The 19,062-nt window shown below is 35.0% G+C and overlaps 1 protein-coding gene across 4 annotated transcripts in view; it reads left to right on the top strand.

The window, feature by feature from the left end:
* LOC5568377 (cubilin) overlaps positions 1 to 19,062 on the top strand; it is a 245,578-nt gene that overhangs the window by 184,494 nt on the left and 42,022 nt on the right. For all 4 annotated transcript variants that reach the window (XM_021838243.1, XM_021838241.1, XM_021838242.1 and 1 more), the window contains exon 5: positions 18,867 to 19,032. In XM_021838243.1, the coding sequence (XP_021693935.1) occupies positions 18,867 to 19,032 (166 nt within the window). The remainder of the gene's footprint in view (positions 1 to 18,866; positions 19,033 to 19,062) is intronic.

Raw genomic sequence — 19,062 nt, 5'->3', positions numbered from 1 at the left:
TGAATTCTTGAACAAATCTCAGGTCACGTCTCTCGAGAAATTTTTACAGATATATCGGGAAAAATACTTAAAAAAAACATTGGAGATTACCCTGTAAAAACCTGAATGATGCTGAGTCGCTATATTAGCAATTTTTCTTGTGGAGAAGAAACTGAATCTATCCAAAACTTTTGTGCATCCTGATTTCAAATACAACAATCATGCAATTGAATTTGAATACTTTCTCATAATTTGGAATAAGTGTACTATAAACGATAGCATTAACGCTCTTTTCTGATTACGGAATAGTCGATTCTCTGTCAAATATCCTGTTTATCAGTGTTATGATGATGAACGATATGACATCATATCGCTTATGTCATGCTTGTGATCCTTGCTTGAAAACATATCACAAAAATGTCAAGTATGTACGAATTGTATACAGAGTGAGTTATTGTAATACTTATTTTTCTAGCTACTACGGAAAGGGAAATTCATATCAATATGGAAAAGAATTCACAAATAATGACGTCAACTTCCGATCTAATCATGGTAACAGATGGTGAAAATGATTGTCTGATTGTCATGAGTGGCACAGTTGGAAGAACGGTAGATATTTCCTTATTTTTTATCTGAACTCGAAAACAAATGTATAAAATATTCTTCTCTTTCTGGGCACACGTTTGAATCACAATTAAATTAATATCGGCGCCTGCTAAAGTACGACCCAACAGCTAAAAAAACGCTTTCCCAAATCCCTAAAACCGTTAAAAAATTCACACCAAGCTATCTCGCCTCAGACCCTCAATAGTGTCCCACCCGTCGGGATGAATCCATTAATTCTGCCAGAAAACGTGTCCCAAAACAAATCCGACTTCTTCTGAACATTCCCCGAAACGACGTTCCGCTCCAAATCCGTGCACGAGTGTCGCCTCTGCCTTATCCACTGCAAACGGAGATAGTAGACTAAAATTTTCATAATCCTGTTGCTCTGTTTCGTCCCCGCGTGCCGTCTGTGAACCTTTTCCCGCCCCTACCACGCGTCCGTAGACAATCTCAATCGTACCTTTTCTAGTATCAAAAGTGGTAAATATTTGCATTTTCTGAACCCACTGGCAGCCAATCCAAGTTGCCATTTGTGGAGCAAACATGACCATTTATACATTATACGGCAGGCAGTATGCCATGGGATGCATTTGAATCGAAAGAGACCGTCGTCCTCCGTGTGCACGTTTGATCGTAAAATAATCCGCAAAGCATAATGGCAGACGTGTCAAATGGAAGTGAAAATGAGTATTCTACTTCCCCAGATGGGACCGCAGAATGGTGATGATAGCACTTTCCACCAGTAGAGGAGAGTTGAGATGATGAGAGTGCCTTGGTGGAATTAGATCGGAAACACGGATGATGTTGAAGTGATTCCACTTTGTGGAAAACCTCAAAATTCTCACGTACCTACGTCTTTCGATGCAATGTCATTGAATATTAATAGATTCTAGCATGAAGCAGGCGGAGCTGGCAGCACTGACAGCCATGGGCGTAGCCAGTAGTTTCACCATGGGAGGAAGTTCCTTCAAAAATAAAACCTGGAATGTTTATTGAAGAAACTACATCAAGAATTTTGGAAAAATTGTAAGGTGGAATTTTAGAAGGAATTTCTGGGGAAATGTGTTAAACTCTCATTAAATTGATTCTCTCACGAACTCTTTGAAGAATTCCAGGATAAAATCATTTAAATATAATTATTAATCTTCTAGAAATACTCTCAACAGAAACCTTTTGAATTGCATTACAGATTTTTGAAAGAAACTGTTGATAAACCCTTCCTTCTGGTAAGATTCTTAGAAGGTTGTCATTTTAATGTAGGGGAACTTACGTATTGTCGGCAGCCTAAGCAGCTGAAATTTGAAGAAGGCAATTATACAGAACAATGAAGCACAATAATTAGCAGGAGACACCTGAACTACACTTGAGCACTCTTCGTTTATTAATTATTATGCATAAAACACTATTTTGTTCTCTAAATCTTTAAAATCTATTTTCCCTCGCCAAAGTCACGAGACACTTGTTCTTTTATCGGCAATGCAATTACTATTGTCGGCAGCTAAATTGTTCTCTTCGGCAATCCAAAACTGTACAAAAACTAGGTTATGTATTGGTAACTTTTCGTATTTGTGACAATGCCTGAATTTAAACGTCACTCATTATGTTCAACTTGTTGAAAGGGCCAAAGCAGAAAAATACAGACTACACTGAGAACAGCATTGCAGTTATAAATAGAATAGCCGAGAGTCATATTGAATACACAACGCCACTAAATTTGTGCAGACTAAGGTGCCGTCCGTTTCGTAGCGGTAAACGCGCAGCTATTCAGCATGACCATGCTGAGGGTCGTGGGTTCGAATCCCGCTGGTCGAGGATCTTTTCGTAAAGGAAATTTTCTCGATTCCCAGGGCATAGAGTATCTTCGTACCTGCCACACGATATACACATGCAAAAATGGTCAATTGGCAAAGAAAGCTCTCAGTTAATAACTGTGGAAGTGCTCATAAGAACACTTATCTGAGAAGCAGGCTTTGTCCCAGTAGGGACGTAACGCCAGATAGAAGAAGAAGAAGACGCCGTCCACAAATTACGTAATGCTCTAGGAGGAGGGGGAGTAGGCTCAAACACAAAACTTATTTTTTTTTTCCATACAAAGACCGTTACGAAGGAGGGAATGGTCGAACACGATTCTCTTGATTTGTTCTTATTGCGTTTCAATTCTACACGCGGCGATCTGGACTAGGGTAAAAGCACCGGTTTTGGCCAGCCTAAGAGAAAATGTCAATAATAATTAAATGGGAAGCCGTATTTATACTACAAATATGTCAAATGCAAGCTTTCAATCCATATTATATGTGTAAAATATCGAAACTGAGCTATAACCATTTTTTCGCTTTGAAAATCCCGTTGGTCAATGTAGGCCAACGGAACCAGTTTTGGCCAGAGATTTATCTTCGGTTCCTAAATTGGCCAATCGCATTGATTTCTCATGAGAGTGGCCAAATTAGAAGTGCCCTGGCCAAACTAGGCGTATAGGAGTTAAAATTATAAGGAAAATGAATTGTTTTTCTTATGTTTTGAATCGATTTGGACAAGTAAATGAGTGTAGCTATATCATGTGAATGTGATCTACTGAACACAAAAGGTTTCATGCTGATTGTCTATGTAAAACGGTGTATGATCCCCTATGGCTACAACTGGCGTATGGCCAAAACTGGTGCTTCTACCCTATAGAAATTCAAACATTTTGCCTTAAAAAAGATGGAACGATTATTGCAAAACGAAAGCTTTATGTATCGTTTTAGCATCACCCCACATCAAGGCGTCGATAGACGAGGGGAGTGCGCACGAGCCTATCGATCGCAAGGTTCTTGGTTCGATTCCAGGTTCAAGCATCAAAATTATCAGATAGACGATGATACTATCATCTATCTGATAGACAACTGATACTTATCAGCTTAGCCAGATGATACCATCACTTCTTGTCTGTCCTGATTTTCAAAAATGTCTGGAAACTCCCCAGTCAACCAATACTTTGATTTTTCATTGCGAAATGAACTTCTGGCCAAAATTTCACTCAATTTAGAGTAAATTTAGTTGTGCTTCAAATCAATTGTGTTTTTTGGGCTATTTTCAAGCTTTAAAAAATCATAACTACCGAACGAAACATCAAAAATTATCGGAAATACTTCTACATAGTAGTTTATCCAATTCTACGAACTTTTGCCGAACACAATTTTATGATTGGAGCAAGTTTTAACATAGTTTGGTTGAGGTGTGTATCTCGAGGTTCTTGAAAATCTCTTTTTTCGGGAATTGTTTTCACTGAACAGCATGCCTGCATGAAAATTTCGGATTTTTTATTTCCAGACATGATGACAATGCATATCTGAAAGTCAATCCCGTTCAAAGTAACCATTTATCTTACGAAAATAAATTGTAAAAAATAGGTAATTATGAAGCACATTTTTAAATCCACTGTCACGGTGCTCCCCTGACCGTTATTATCAGAAAAAAATCTCCATCAAATCTGTGCTCACCAGTCGTTTTCTATAGCTAAGCTTCATGTCTGGGCAAAGTTTCAAAAAAATCGTAGGGCCCGTTTTGAAGTAACGCCCATTTGATTGTATAAGTCCACAAATTTAAAGGAAATCAGAGATATTTCAACGGATTTTTATTGGCCGTGATTATCAGAAGAAATAAACCATCAAAATTTGTTTCAATGTAAGTGTTTTTAGTTATTTGTAACCTCTGGGCGATGTTTTGAATAAGAAGATTGTCGAAATTTTGAGTTACGCCCTTTTTGAAGTGTAACTATTGAAATCATCAATTTTTAATAGATTAATTAGGCATTCTAATACCGGTAAGCATGTTTAAATGTTTCCAATGGCACATTTCACTTACATGGCGTCAATGTCTTTCACAATTGACTGATATTTCATAGGCTCAAGCGATATAAGGCATTACGGAGCAAATTTTATCATGTTACCAAATTAGTTCTTATTCAACAATATTCTGGATAGTTTGGTGGAGCAATGAACACACGATTCAGATTATTTAATCTCAATTCATGGTGTATATCGAAGCGCAATTTGACGTCAAAGAATACTTTCGAACTTGAGTTTTCGGTTATGAGTAGCAGGGTATGGAATAAAATGAAATTAAAGATGTAGAAGGCAACGATACAAAATTGAAAAAAATAATGCAAAGTATAGAATTTCCGTTATTATAATGGAGTTTATTGAAATATAATGGAATTTAAAATTGTAGTGCAGTCGACTTGCCACTTCTCGATCTCGATATCTCTCTCTATGTCGATGGTTTCTTCGGTCCCTTCATCCTGTATATATTTTCTCTCTCCATATCTTGATATCCTCCTTATCTCGATATCTCCATATCTTAATGTGTTTCTGCTGATTTGTTGTTCCCAATTTTCTATCTATATGTCGATATGACTATTATCGATGGTTAATAGACCAAATTTTTGGGTTTCAAAACAAAATAGGAACGCGAATTGACATCTGATTGTTTATTATTTTCATGGTAATGAAGGGGTATTCAATCTAGTTTTCATTAACAAAGTGTCTCGATCTCTCCCTATCTCGATGGTCCCTTCAATATCGAGATTTGGAGAGGCGACTGTTTTCTATTTTTTTTCTCTATCTTTATTAACGAGATTTTTAGCCCTGGGCTAGTTCATCTCGGGAGCAACGGCTTTACTTCCCTTACGAAGGAAGTCGTCAGTATAACTGTACTTACAGAGCTTAATTTTAGATGTTTGAAAGGTTTGCTTAGCAAAGTATGATTTATTTTCGTTTCCCAGACAACCAAAATGTACGTATAATGAAATCACCTGGAGGCTTTATATGTGCAAAATTTCACTTATAAGATGTCGCGAAAAGGCCTTCTACGTACAAAAGTGGAGGCGATATGCGTGCATATATTATGTGATGAATAATAACATACAATGCGAGTGTATAAATATTCTACCGAACCAACCTGTGATCTTATGCGACTTAACTTATGATAACAAATGTTGATTTGACAGCTGCTACGGATTGATGCGACTTACTTTGTACGAGTGTACGAGACGAAACAAAATGTATAAAAGAAATCAGAAAAGAAGTGTTTTATGCAAGGAAACTTATCAAACTGACGAGTTTATCCACGGTGTTTTGCGGGTTTGATGTAATTAGTATGAATAAACGAGTTGTAACGTGAACTTTCATGCGATTTCTGGTTGTCTGGGAATTGTCTTCACTTATTATAGCAACGGGTGAGTCGTTACTTCACAGGTAAAGTTTGTGATGGAAAAAAATAAAGTTTACAAATAAATCATCAATTTGTGTAAGATTCAAACTCTGTTATGGTAAATAGATTAGCAGGTAACCAACACGACCACAGAACAATTACTTCTTCTTTCAATTACAATAAATCTCTTCTTTCAATTACAAGTCTTCTTTATATTATACTCCTCTGAATTCCATTACCCCGAATATCATGAACCTGAAAAGCAGAACCCCGAGTTCCAGTTTCTAGAATGGCTTTACTTTGAATTCCATTATCATGGGGCAACGTCATTCAAGGTAAATATAAATTCGGGATAATAGCATTCAGCATTCAGCATATGGTGATGACTCTCGGGTTAATGACATTCGGGGAAATGAAACTCGGGGTTATGGTGTGTAATCATTTCAAGAGAGGTTTGATTTGAGTATTGATTTTTATGGAAGACATGTGAAATTAAGCTCTGCAATAATTTTAAAATCAATGAATCCAAACAATACCGAATATTTCTTCTTTTCTTAAACGCATTTCAAGTATTGATGCCTACTCTTTATGAGTTGGCTTGAGAATGGGTTGATTCATTTAAACAATTCTTTCACTATTGCATTCCAGGATCCAGTACTATTGTATTCCAGGATCCAGGAGATTTGTGAAAAATCTAAATGTTGTAATGTAGGGTGTTTTATGTATTTTGGACAGTGCGTTACGCGTATATAATTTGGCCACTTCCATTTGATTTTGCCGTAAATGGCCAAATTACACTGTTCGACAAAAAAATTTTTTTGGATGGATCAGGGACGCGTTTATATGGGTCTTGAAGTGCAAGAAAAGTATAGAAAGAGGCCGTTTTCAAATGATTTGCAGCACCCCTGGATTATTTTTTGATAAAGCTAGAAAATTTGGCATTTTTAATCACAAAAAGTGTAATAAGCAAAATATCAATATATTTTTAAATTCAATTATACAACCATTGAATTTGTCAAATCAATATTTTTTAGCACTGGATGACTTCAGGGAAACGTGCACCATTTCAGAAGAATATTGGCATCTATTTTGTATATGAATTTGGAATGTTAACGATCATTAAGCAAGTACGTGAGGATGTGCACCATATAAATACTACTTTTTTTCTATTTCACACATCTGGTTCATTATATAATAATTATTATAGGCTCAAGAAGAAGCTTGATTAGGATTTGATTCTTTGCTCCATTAGATAAAGCAATGAGCAATGGAATCCAGTAACATTTGATTTCAACAAGCATACGACGACTACGGAAAATTTATGTGTCTGTAATATTTATATAGGCTGGTTGGTCTAATAAACTCTTAGCAGTAATACAAAATTAGGTTTGACACTGACATGTAAGTGGTCTTACATGAGCTAGTCGGTTTATCAGGAACCGATGTCGAAGTCTATGAAAAATGTGACAATATTGTTATTTGCGATTTCCAAAGATTTTGATATGTACTCATTAAAAATAGCTTACCTATCGTGAGGTCCATTTGTTATCAGAATATCCCTAGAAATTACAGACTAACGTAAAATAGTAACCAACAATTCAGTAATCAACAATTTCACCTTTGTTGTGACACCACTCGACAGCCACTCAGGCAGGCATGAGCTCTTCTTGATTCAGTTTGTGCACAATACTAAGCATTTGTGAAAACTGGTTAAGTGGTAGCATGCCTGCTTCTTACTTGCAAGATGAAAAAAAAATCTGGTTAAACCATTTCCAAATCTTTTTTTTTTTGGTTCAACATTTTACACTTTTTTGGCAGTTTTAATCAAACTTTCAAATGGAGCGTTAGTTTCTTGTTCAATGGAATGTTTTCTTCAAATGGGTTTAGTTGTAAGCATATTGGGAACATAAAGAAGTCGACCATTAAAATTAATTTTAAACTCGTTTCCCTTATGAGACCAAACGTGTCCATTTATGAACCCCCATTCCCATATCCTCTAAATAAGTAAAAATGCTTTTCGATTAAGTGAAGAAACAATTTGTCAATACATTTATGATAAACAATTTTGCGAAACTTCACGGAATGTCTGTTTTTCTTTCTTTAAACAGGAAGACATATAAAAAAGTGTTTTTTATTCATTTAGATTATATCACATTTTTTGTGAAATTTATTCTAAATCTGAAAACTGAAAGTTAGATTTAAATTGCCGAAAAATATGTGAAATGTAGAATAAAAAAAAATCGGAAATGGTTTAACCAGAAATTGTTTCATCTTAGAAGTAAGAAGCAGGCATGTTACCACTAAATCAGTTTTCACAAATGATCAGCCTTGTGCACAAAGTGAATCATAAAGAGCTTATGCCTGCCTGAGCGGCTTTCGCAAAAAAAATGTGATAATATTGATTACTAAATTATTTTTTGCTATTTTCTGTTATTCTGTAATTTTTGTAGGGATATTCTGATGAAAATTAATCTCACGATAAGTAAACTATTTTTAATGAGAAATATTTAGAAATCGCAAATAACAATGTTATTACATTTTTTTACAGACATCGTCTCCTGATAAATCAGCTAGCGCATGTAAGACCACTTACATGTCAGTGTCCAACCTATATCAATTTTGTATTTCTGCTGAGAGTTTATTAGACCAACCAGCCCCTATAAATATAACAGACACATACATTTTCCATAGTCGTCGTATCCTTGTTGAAATCAAATGTTACTGAATTCCATTGCTTATTGCTTTATCTAATGGAGCAAAGAATCAAATCCAAATCAAGCTTCTTCTTGAACCTATAATAATTATTATATAACGAACCAGATGTGTGAAATAGAAAAAAAGGTAGTTTTTATATGGTGTACATCCACACGTACCTGCTTAATGATCGTTAACATTCCAAATTCATATGCAAAATAGATTCCAATATTCTTCTGAAATGGTGCACGTTTCCCTGAAGTCATCCAGTGCTAAAAAATATTGATTTGACAAATTCAATGGTTGTATAATTGAATTTAAAAATATATTGATATTTTGCTTATTACACTTTTTGTGATTAAAAATGCCAAATTTTCTAGCTTTATTAAAAAATAATCCATGGGTGCTGCAAATCATTTGAAAACGGCCTCCTTCTTTACTTTGCTTGCACTTCAAGACCCATATAAACGCGTCCCTGATCCATCCAAAAATTTTTTTTTGTCGAACAGTGTTATATACGCGTAACGGTCTGTCCAAAATACTTTGATCACCCTATGCTACAAATGTTCACAAAAAGTATTGATAGTGATATAGAGTGGCACAGTTTGGCCAATAGTGCATTACTCAGCAATTAAGGTTTAAGTTCTGGGGCAGAACAAAGTTAGCCAGAATAGCCGGGAGCAGCTACTTGGGTTATAACAATATTTTATGAATAATAATAGCAAGATAAAATTGGCTCCGTAATGCCTTATATAGCTTGAGGCTATGAAAAATCGGTCCATTGTGAAAGATTTTGACGGCATTTGAGTGCAATGTATCATTGAAAACATTTGAACATGTTTACCGGTTAGTTTAATTGAAATTCATTATTTTAATAGTTACACTTCAAAAAGGGCGTAACTCAAAATTTCGACAAATTTCTTATTCAAAACTTTGCCCAGAAGTTACAAATAACTAAAAACACTTACTTTGAAACAAATTTTGATGGTTTATTTCTTCTGATAATCACGGCCAATAAAAATCCGTTGAAATATCTCTGATTTCCTTTGAATTTATGGACTAATACAATAAAAAGGGCGTAACTTCAAAACGGGCCCTACGATTTTTTTGAAATTTTGCCCAGACATGCAGCTTAGCTATAGAAAACGACTGGTGAGCACAGATTTGATGGAGATTTTTTTCTGATAATAACGGTCAGGGGAGCACCGTGACTGTGGGTGAGCCAAGAGCACCACCGTGAGCTTCAATGAATACAAAAAATGAACACGTTAGCACTGCCTTTTCTCAGTCGATGATGATGATTGTTTTCAAATCGTTCTAAATGATCAGTGAAATGCGATAAAAACAATCATCACTCCGAAAGAAAAAGCAATGCTAACTTGTTCAATTCATTCGTTTCCGGTACATGTGTCATGCATGATTTAACTATCATCAGGTTACGATGCGGTGCTCGATCTTTGGGCATTTATTGTAATTTATTGCCTTTTGCAACATGTAATTGATGGTCAATGAATTCATAAATGTATTATGTTTGATTCCCGTTGACTAGGGCCTGAAAAAATAATACCAATGCATGTTTTACATACCATGTATATTAAGAAAACTGTAATTTCTGGGTTCAGCGGAGTACAAATTTGGATCAAACAATGTTAAAACTCAATTTAATCTTGCTAGCGTGTTCGACAAACTTTAACAGAATAATATTGATAATATTATAGAATAAAAATTGTTGGACGATGGATAAAGAAAATTAAAATTTCACGTTTAGCCATCCAAAGTGGCGGCTTCAAGAGTGTAAGAATTGTTGTAAACCCATGCAATATAGATATTTTAAGGCGAAGTGGGCCGTCAATGAAACTTGTACGCATCGTTGTTGATTGTTGCTAATTTATCTCACGAATTCGAATCAAAGAAAATCAGTTGGTTTTGCACTGACACAGCTGAAAAAGTATCAGCGTACTTTATGTATGTTTACGCGAACAGTGATATTTTTTTACGTCAATATAAACTATCAAGACTGAGTTTTATCACTTTGAAATTGCAAGCAGCAAAGTCATCATTGCTACCAAAACGAATGACGGGCTACTTAGCCTTAAGAATGGGCACGATAAGGGAATGACGAAAATCGATGTCCGACGCCATTTTGAAATCCAATATGGCGGCCTCCGGATTAGTAAAATCATTGAAAACCCATGCCACATGGGCATTTTCAGAACGGGCGCGTCGAGTAGATGACGAAAGTTGATGTCCGACGCCATTTTGAAATCCAAGATGGTGGCCTCCGGTTTGGAAAAATCATTTAAAACTCATGCAATACAGGTATGTTCCGTTTTGTTTGTTTGTTCATAATTTATTCCGTTTTTATCAACGCAAAATATTGAAAATTTTTATTTCTTGGAATTTTTAGAAAGTAGACTAAAGACTTATTTTGAAGCAAGCCTTATGTTTTTCAAATGCCTCAGGGTTGAATTTTTGACATTATGGTAGTATTTATCACTTGTATCGTAGGTAAAAATTTCTATACAGGTCGGAATCGATTATCCGGAGTATCGATTATTTTTTCACTCCGGATAAACAAATCTTCCGGATAATCGAATTACTAAAAAAAATTAAACTCACGAAAAAAGAGCTAAATTTTTTTTCTTTCGTTGTTATATTTGTATGATGCAATGGCGTATCCAGAAATTATTTCTAGGAACATTAGGGCTCCTAAGATGAAAATATTTTTTTTACCAGCATCCAGAAAAAAACCCTTTTTTGAATCCCCCTATTCCTACCTACGTCCAAAACTGTCAAACCATTCATATTGTACATGAGCAATTCCACCGAACATGACGAATTTTTTTTTTAATTTAATTTTTGTATTTTTTGAATCGCTTGAAAATTTGCATACAGATTCTTTATGACCAAAAATGCCATTTTGCACCTTCAGACCGCCATTTTGAACCTCGCCTGATTTTTGAGGGCGCATCGGAAAATGCATAGCAAATCTTTAAAAAACTGTAACTCGAAAACGGTTTGTCCGATCGATTTGAGATCTTCTACAAAGTTGTAGGTATTGCTTAGGACTATATGGAGAAAAATATGCACGGTAAAAAAAAGTTACAGATTATTTTTTATTTCAAAAACAAAATTTTAAAATCAATTTTCTCCAGAAACGCAGTATTGATTTTTTTTTATTTTTGGACATGTTTTAGGGGACAACTTATGTGATTTATTGCACAATGTTTCAAAATGGAAGAATTATGGACAAAAAAGTTATGTTTTTTTTTAAATTACAGATTTTGAAAAAAAATCGAAATAGAGGAAAACAATAATTTTTTATGTAATTATTTGAAAGTACAGAAAAATTGCAATCGAAAAGTACTTAGGTAAATTTTTTCTAGGTTGCATCAATTTCGAGATATACTCATATTTATATAAACTTTTCAAATAAAAAAAGTAAAATAGGCCCTTTTCAAACATATTTCGTGTTTCTCCATTCCAGAAATATTTTATTTTGATTGAGTGAATCGTAGCTGAATTGTTTTTTGTTTGATCAAAACCTATATACTAAAGTATTTAAAAAAGTATGCACGGTAAAACAAATATAAACGAAATTTTCAAATGAAAATTTGAAATTCATTGTTCTTAAAAACCGCAAAATTGATGTTTTTAATTTTTGGATATGTTTTGCAACATATTGTTTGTAATTTCTTGCACAATGCCTCAAAACGGAAAATTTTTGATAAAAAAAAATTATTTAAATAAAATAATAAAACGAATTTATGTAAAACGATATTTTTGGTGCGTTTTTTTGAGTACAGAAAAATAACTACAGTCAAACCTCCATGAGTTGATATCTGAAGGGACCATCGACTCATGGATATATCGAGTCGTGGAAATAAATGCTTTGTAAAGTGTTTTTGGTAAGACTGGCTCAGGTAGCCATACGTTTTAGTGTCCCTCCTATGGCATCGCATGGCCCTTTTCCATGTGATGTTGCAAAAAATGCCATTCAACTTCTATATCATATTTGATTTTAAATTGCCAAAGAGTTGAAAAGTTCTTCCTATTTTTATACTGTGATGCAGCTCCGCCAGACATAAAATATATCTTGTTGACAGTTAATTTGTGATCCAATCGCAAAAAATCTATCATTTTAGATATGAATAAGTTGACAGATACAGAATCGTGGCGCAAATCTTTTGAAATTACAACAAACCTTAAATGATTGACATTGCCATCTTGACGATAATATATTACAAACGGATGCAAAGTAGCTTGCTGAGCATTCCAATGATGGCTTTGAACTTCATCTTGAAGAATAAATGTGTAGTTTTCCGAAAAATCACAAATTACCACACATTCACCTTCTATCAAATTGTTTTTTGTGTTATTCAAAAATGTAGCTTGCTCTTTTTTGATGAAATCATGAGGTATTAGTTTCTTCAATTTACGAGTAAAATATGATACAAATTCATCAGGCTGCCTCAAAAAAGTTTCAATATCACACCTGTCGGTTGTGACCCCCTGTTCAACTTGTAATTCGTCAATGCCATTCTCTTCGATAACAAGCTTCGTTCAAAGGCAGTAGAATCTGAAATTTTTTCACAACAACGTAAGGTGCAATCCACTGTTTTTGTTTTGTCCATAATTCTTCCATTATGAAACATTGTGCAATAAATCACATAAGTTGTCCCCTAAAACATGTCCAAAAATAATAAAAATCACAGATGCATTTTCATAGAAAATCGATTTTAATTTTTTTATTAAAAATCTATCATTATTTTTTACCGTGCATATTTTATTTTCCAAATAGTCCTAAACAATACGTACAACAACCGCAAAATATATCCAAAAATTAAAAACATCAATGTTGTGGTTTTTAAGAACTTTTAGCTTCAAATTTTCATTTGAAAATATCGTTTATATTTTTTACCGTGCACTCTTTTTTCAATACTTAAGCATGAATGTTTTGATCAAACGATAAACGATTTAGCTACGATTCGCTCAATCAAAATAATTTTTTTCTGGAATGGAGAATCATGAAATATGCTTGAAAAGGGCCTATTTTTCTTTTTTTATTTGAAAATTTTATATAAATATGAGTATATCTCGAAATTGATGCAACCTAGAAAAAATTTACCTAAGTACTTTTCGATTGCAACTTTTCTGTACTTTCAAATACAGTCGACTCTCCACAACTCGATGTTTCATAACTCGATATATTCTATAACTCGATAGATTTTGCGGTCCCTTCAAATTCCCATACATCATGCTCTCCATAAGTCGATATTTCTATAACTCGATGTCTCCACTAGTCGATGCCACGTGGGAGGAAAATTTCCCTCCATAACTCGATATCCATCTAAAAACCCTTTTTTATACAGGAAGACATGAACCATTTCTGGTTTGGCAGTGAATAAAGGACTTCCAAGTTGTTATAAAAGTTTAAAAACATATAAATGAAAAAAAAAATTGTCAAAATAAAGGATTTTTCGAACATTTTGTAAGAAGTGTCCAAAGATATTTTTTTTCAAAATGCTATCAACAAAATGATATTATTTGCTTGCAGAAGTGATCATAAGAGTATTGGAAATATAGAAACTTGAACCTTTGATTTTAAAACTTTTGGTATTGGTATGTTCTATAACTCGATAATTCTATAAGTCGATGGTCCCTTGAATATCGAGTTATGGAGAGTCGACTGTATTCACATAAAAAACTATTGTTTTCCTCTATTTCGATTTTTTTTTCTAAATCTGTAATTTTTTAAAAAATCATAACATTTTTGTCCATAATTCTTCTATTTTGAAGCATTGTGCAATAGATTACATAAGTTGTCCCCTAAAACAAATCCAAAAATAAAAAAAATCAAAACTGCGTTTCTGGAGAAAATTGATTTTAAAATTTTGTTTTTGAAATAAAAAATAATCTGTAACTTATTTTTACCGTGCATATAGTCCTAAGCAATACCTACAATTTTGTAGAAGATCTCAAATCGATCGGACAAACCGTTTTCGAGTTACAGTTTTTTAAAGATTTGCCATGCATTTTCCGATACGCCCTTCTCAAAAATCAGGCGAAGTTCAAAATGGCGGTCTGAAAGTGCATAATGGTATTTTTGGTCATAAAGAATCTGTATGCAAATTTTCAGGCGGTTCAAAAAATACCAAAATAATCGGGTTTGCGAAACGGCGTGGAACCGCTCACATTGCAATAATATATTATCTCAAATTTATGCATAAAAACTAAAAAATAAGAATATCAAAAAACTAATTGCGGATAATCCAATCTAAAATTCCGGATAATCGAATCCCGGATAATCCAGTCTCCGGATAATCGAGTCCGATCTGTACAATTCAATGAAGGGTGCCTTCTTCTCGGGTGCTATCCAAACAGTCCCAGAATGTTTACGCTTGACTAGGGCTGCTAGACAAGATCGATACGTCTTTCTACAGTCGAGACTTATTCTGGCCATGTCCTAGCAACAGCTAGGGATTGTAATTACAGTCATACCTCGATATAGCGTAACCTCGATATAACGTAACCTCTTTATAACGTAATGTTTATCTCGATATAACGTACATAACTTTGTTTGGCTACCATTTATTTTTTTCCATTTTTTCCAGAAGGGTTTCCTATGTTTATCGATAGTTCAATTTCTTGAGTGTAATTTGTTTGGCCCAATGTCACCCCCTCGAAGGGGTGAATTTGAGCCAGTTTTACGTTTCCAATTTAAAGAAAAATAATCAAATTTCAATTATTTGCTCAGAATTTGCAATGCATTCTCATTTTTAGCCGAACACATCAAGTCAAATTGCGAAATTTGTTCAAAAGTAAATGAGGACTTACGCATTTTTGGCCAAATCTCACCCCCAACGACGGTACTTGCACATTTGTTTTCAAATTTCTTTGAATTCGAAAGGTAAATACACCGCAATTGAATATGGTTTTCTGGCAACCTGGTCCCGTAATAAAAAGTGATTGCCGAGGAAATAAAAGTGCATTAATTTGAATTTGAGATTTTAACCATAAAAATTAAGTATTTTCGAGTGCTTTATATACAAATCTAAAGTTCAATAGTGCATAAGTGATCGGTGCGTAGCTTTTGTGAAAAAATGGCATTGGAGCGGAGAATTGAACCTTTGAAAGTGGTGAGCTTTTGTAAGCTGTTCTTGTGTTATTTTATTCGGCAGCTCATGAATGACGATAATTTAGTAATCATTTATTTAATTTGATGATTAAACCTATGTTATGTAAAAGTTTTGTGTAAGATGTGATTTACATGGAAGATTATAGTTCAAGGAATCTGTTGAGTACATTGTTCCGTAGATAAGTTTAAAAAAGGACGATAAGTTAGTGCTGCCGAAAATACCCTCAGGGTGCCGAATCCATCATTTACCCTACTTGAAATGGTTCTTTAACCCTTTTGGGCCGGCGCGGTCAAATATGACCGCAGTACAAAAAAGGCTGTAAAATAAGAACCAATGAACAAATTTATATACTGTGTTCGACAAAGTTGTCCCAAATATACTCTTTTATCAGAGAAAAATATGAAGTATATGCCTTTATGACCTAATTGACAACCTAGAACATCCTGAACATCCTGAAGTTTGGAAAATTGAACTATAAGTACATACGAAGCGTGAAATGCTGTTTGTGAACATAAATGATGTTCAGGCTAGATAATACTGAATTACTCTTTTAACGAAAACACTATTTCACTTGCTTTGCTATGTCCTGGGATGTCCAAACTGTCCTGAAGCACACTTTTTGAAATCTACAAACGTAACAGTAATTGTTTGGGTTAAAAACAATAACATTACACATTCAAATAGAATCTACCAACCTATGAGAATCTCAAGAGCTATTTTAAGGAACGTTTGGGATATTCCAGGCCCTCCAAATTACCCTGGAGTTCAGAACTTCAGGTCTACACTTATTCCAGTATTTTGTCTTGCTAAACTGAGTAAAGATATATAACTTACCAAGTTTACTGAACCTTGTCATGGATCAATAGGCTAATTCAAGGAACGTTTGGGGTATTCTAGGCCCTCCAAATTACCCTCGTGTTCGTAACTTCAGGTTTACATTTGTTTCAGTAATTTATCTCACTAAACTGGAACGTTTGGGATATTCCAAGCCCTCCAAATTATCCTGGAGTTCAGAACTTCAGGTCTGCACTTGTTCAAGTAATTTATCTCGCTAAACTGAGTGAAGTTATAAAAACTAACATGTTCACTGAATTTTTGCACGGATCAATTAGCTGTTTCAAGGAACGTTTGGGGTATTCCGAGCCACCCAGATTACCCCGGAGTTCAGAAATTCAGATCTACAATTGTTCTAGTAATTTTTCTTACTAAACTATGAAGTTATTTAATGTTCACTGAGCTTTCTCACGAATCAATCAGATATATCAAGGAACGATTGGAGTATTCCAGGCCCTCTAAATTACCCTGGAGTTCAGAACTACAGGTCTTCCCTTGTTCCAGTAATTTTTCTTTCTAAACTAAGTGAAGTTATATAATCTACTATGTTGACTGAACCTTTATTCCAGTAACTTTTCTCGCTAAAATGATCAAAGTTTTCCCTTTGGGGCCAGCACGGTCATTTATGACCGCAGTCGGAAAATGGCTGTATAAAAAGAACCAATGAATAAAATTTACTGTCTTCGGAAAAGTCATTGCAAATATACTTCCCTGTCAGGGAAAAATTTTAGGTGTATGCCTTAATGTCCTACTTGGCAACCTAGAACATCCTGAACATGCAGAAGTCTGACAAATAGAATAATTAGTATAAAAGTAGCTTAAAATGCCTTTTGTAAATACAATTGATGTTCGTACTTGGTAATACATACCTATTATGTCAAGAAAAACGCTGCTTCACATGCCTTTTCATGTCATGGCAAAGAGTTTACCAAGTGCAATCCATGAGACAGCTGTGATCAGCTAAATGTTTTTGTTTATCATGAATTTTTGACAATCATCGCTTGGGGAAAACAAAGGAGATTGGTAAGTACTGCTGATGCTTAACGAAATTTTGGTAAGTTTAGTGTTCACTGTGCTTGCACTTTGAGCTGTCAACCCAATCGCGAAGTGTCCTCATAGATAGTCTTATAATTCACACTGCCATCTGTTGCAAGAACCGCGCGAAGCACTATCTGCCATGATGGATTTTTAGTTGACGTTTGCCTAAGAAGCACACTACTACACGAATTGCCTGTAAGTTTTGTTCGCATCATTCAGCAACGTGTATACTATCAATAGTCAAAGCGGTCGAACACTAGCGCCTCTGGTGGAACGATCGCGTCGGTCAAATGAAATTCAAATTCATCGTTAAACGCATGTACAATGAGCTTCTCAAGAGTGTTACGTCTGTTTGTCTGTGACAGTACAGTAGTGACGCCTCTACACGGATAGTCGTGTTGCACGATTGCAAAAAAGAAGTAGAGCTCGAGATTTGTATGACGATTACCGGATCTTTTCGTAAAGGAAAGAGTCTTGACTTCCTTGGGCACAGAGTATGGGCACATGCCTGCCACACGATATATCCATGCAAAAAGGTCATTAGCTGAGAAAGATCTCAGGTAATAAATGTTGAAGTGCTAAACTAACACTAAGCTGAGAAGCCAGCTTCCTTCCAGTGCGAACGATATGCCAAGAAAAAAAAAAGAAGATTCGTCGACAAACACGTTTTGAAGTGTTTCTACTCGTTTACGCTCTACTGACGTTTTCACAAATTGTTCTCAAACAAAAGGTGAAAAGCAGGGGGGTTGAAAATAGTATATTTTTACCTGACATAATTTATGGATGCTTCCCAATAGATGTCGCTAATTATGACTGGAAACTTTGTCGAATACACCATGTTTCGGAAGTGCTTCGTTTCGGGGTTGTTAATTTATTACCACTAAATCCTGACTCTCATCGCGTTGTAGATCTTATGTACTGAACATCCCGACAAGTTAGATAATCTAGAACATTCGAAATGATCTGATAATATTTGCTGAACACTCAGAAGGTTCAGAATATACGGTAGATTACAGTTCATCACCTTGTATGATGAACAAGGTTGTTATTACCAGCATAGACTTCAAGTTATGAACTCAAGAGCAGTTTGGAAGACCTAGCACCTCCCAAAAAATATTTGTCATCATTTCTTGTTATTGAAAGGCGTTCAAAAAACTGTATAATAGTTCTTGGAAAAAATCAGGCCCCAAAGGGTTAAGAAACGACCTCTCCCTTCAGCGCCCTCTGGCTACGCCCATGCTGACAACCAGGAATGGGAATGAAGTTATCATCACGCGAAAGTGAAATTATTATGGCCCTCTTAGTAGAACACTTAGTTGCTGCAGCAGCTGTGCAGAAGTGGCAATTGCAATAATCTCGTTTCTTTGCTCTATTTCTTCCTCCCAGGTATTCTTCAACATCGACGGCCGGGACGAAGTGGTGGAAACTCTCTGCGGCGATACCCTTCCGAAGCCAATCCTCTCCAATGGACCACGGCTGCTGCTGGAATTCCGCAGCACATTCAACAATACGGAAAACAAAGGATTCACAGCGGATTTCATTTTTCTGACAAGTACGTTTTCCCCACCGATTAAGTTTCTGC

Source organism: Aedes aegypti, chromosome 1, assembly GCF_002204515.2.
Source record: "Aedes aegypti strain LVP_AGWG chromosome 1, AaegL5.0 Primary Assembly, whole genome shotgun sequence".
NCBI classification, from domain to species: domain Eukaryota; kingdom Metazoa; phylum Arthropoda; class Insecta; order Diptera; family Culicidae; genus Aedes; species Aedes aegypti.
This window is presented reverse-complemented; position numbering and strand designations above follow the sequence as displayed.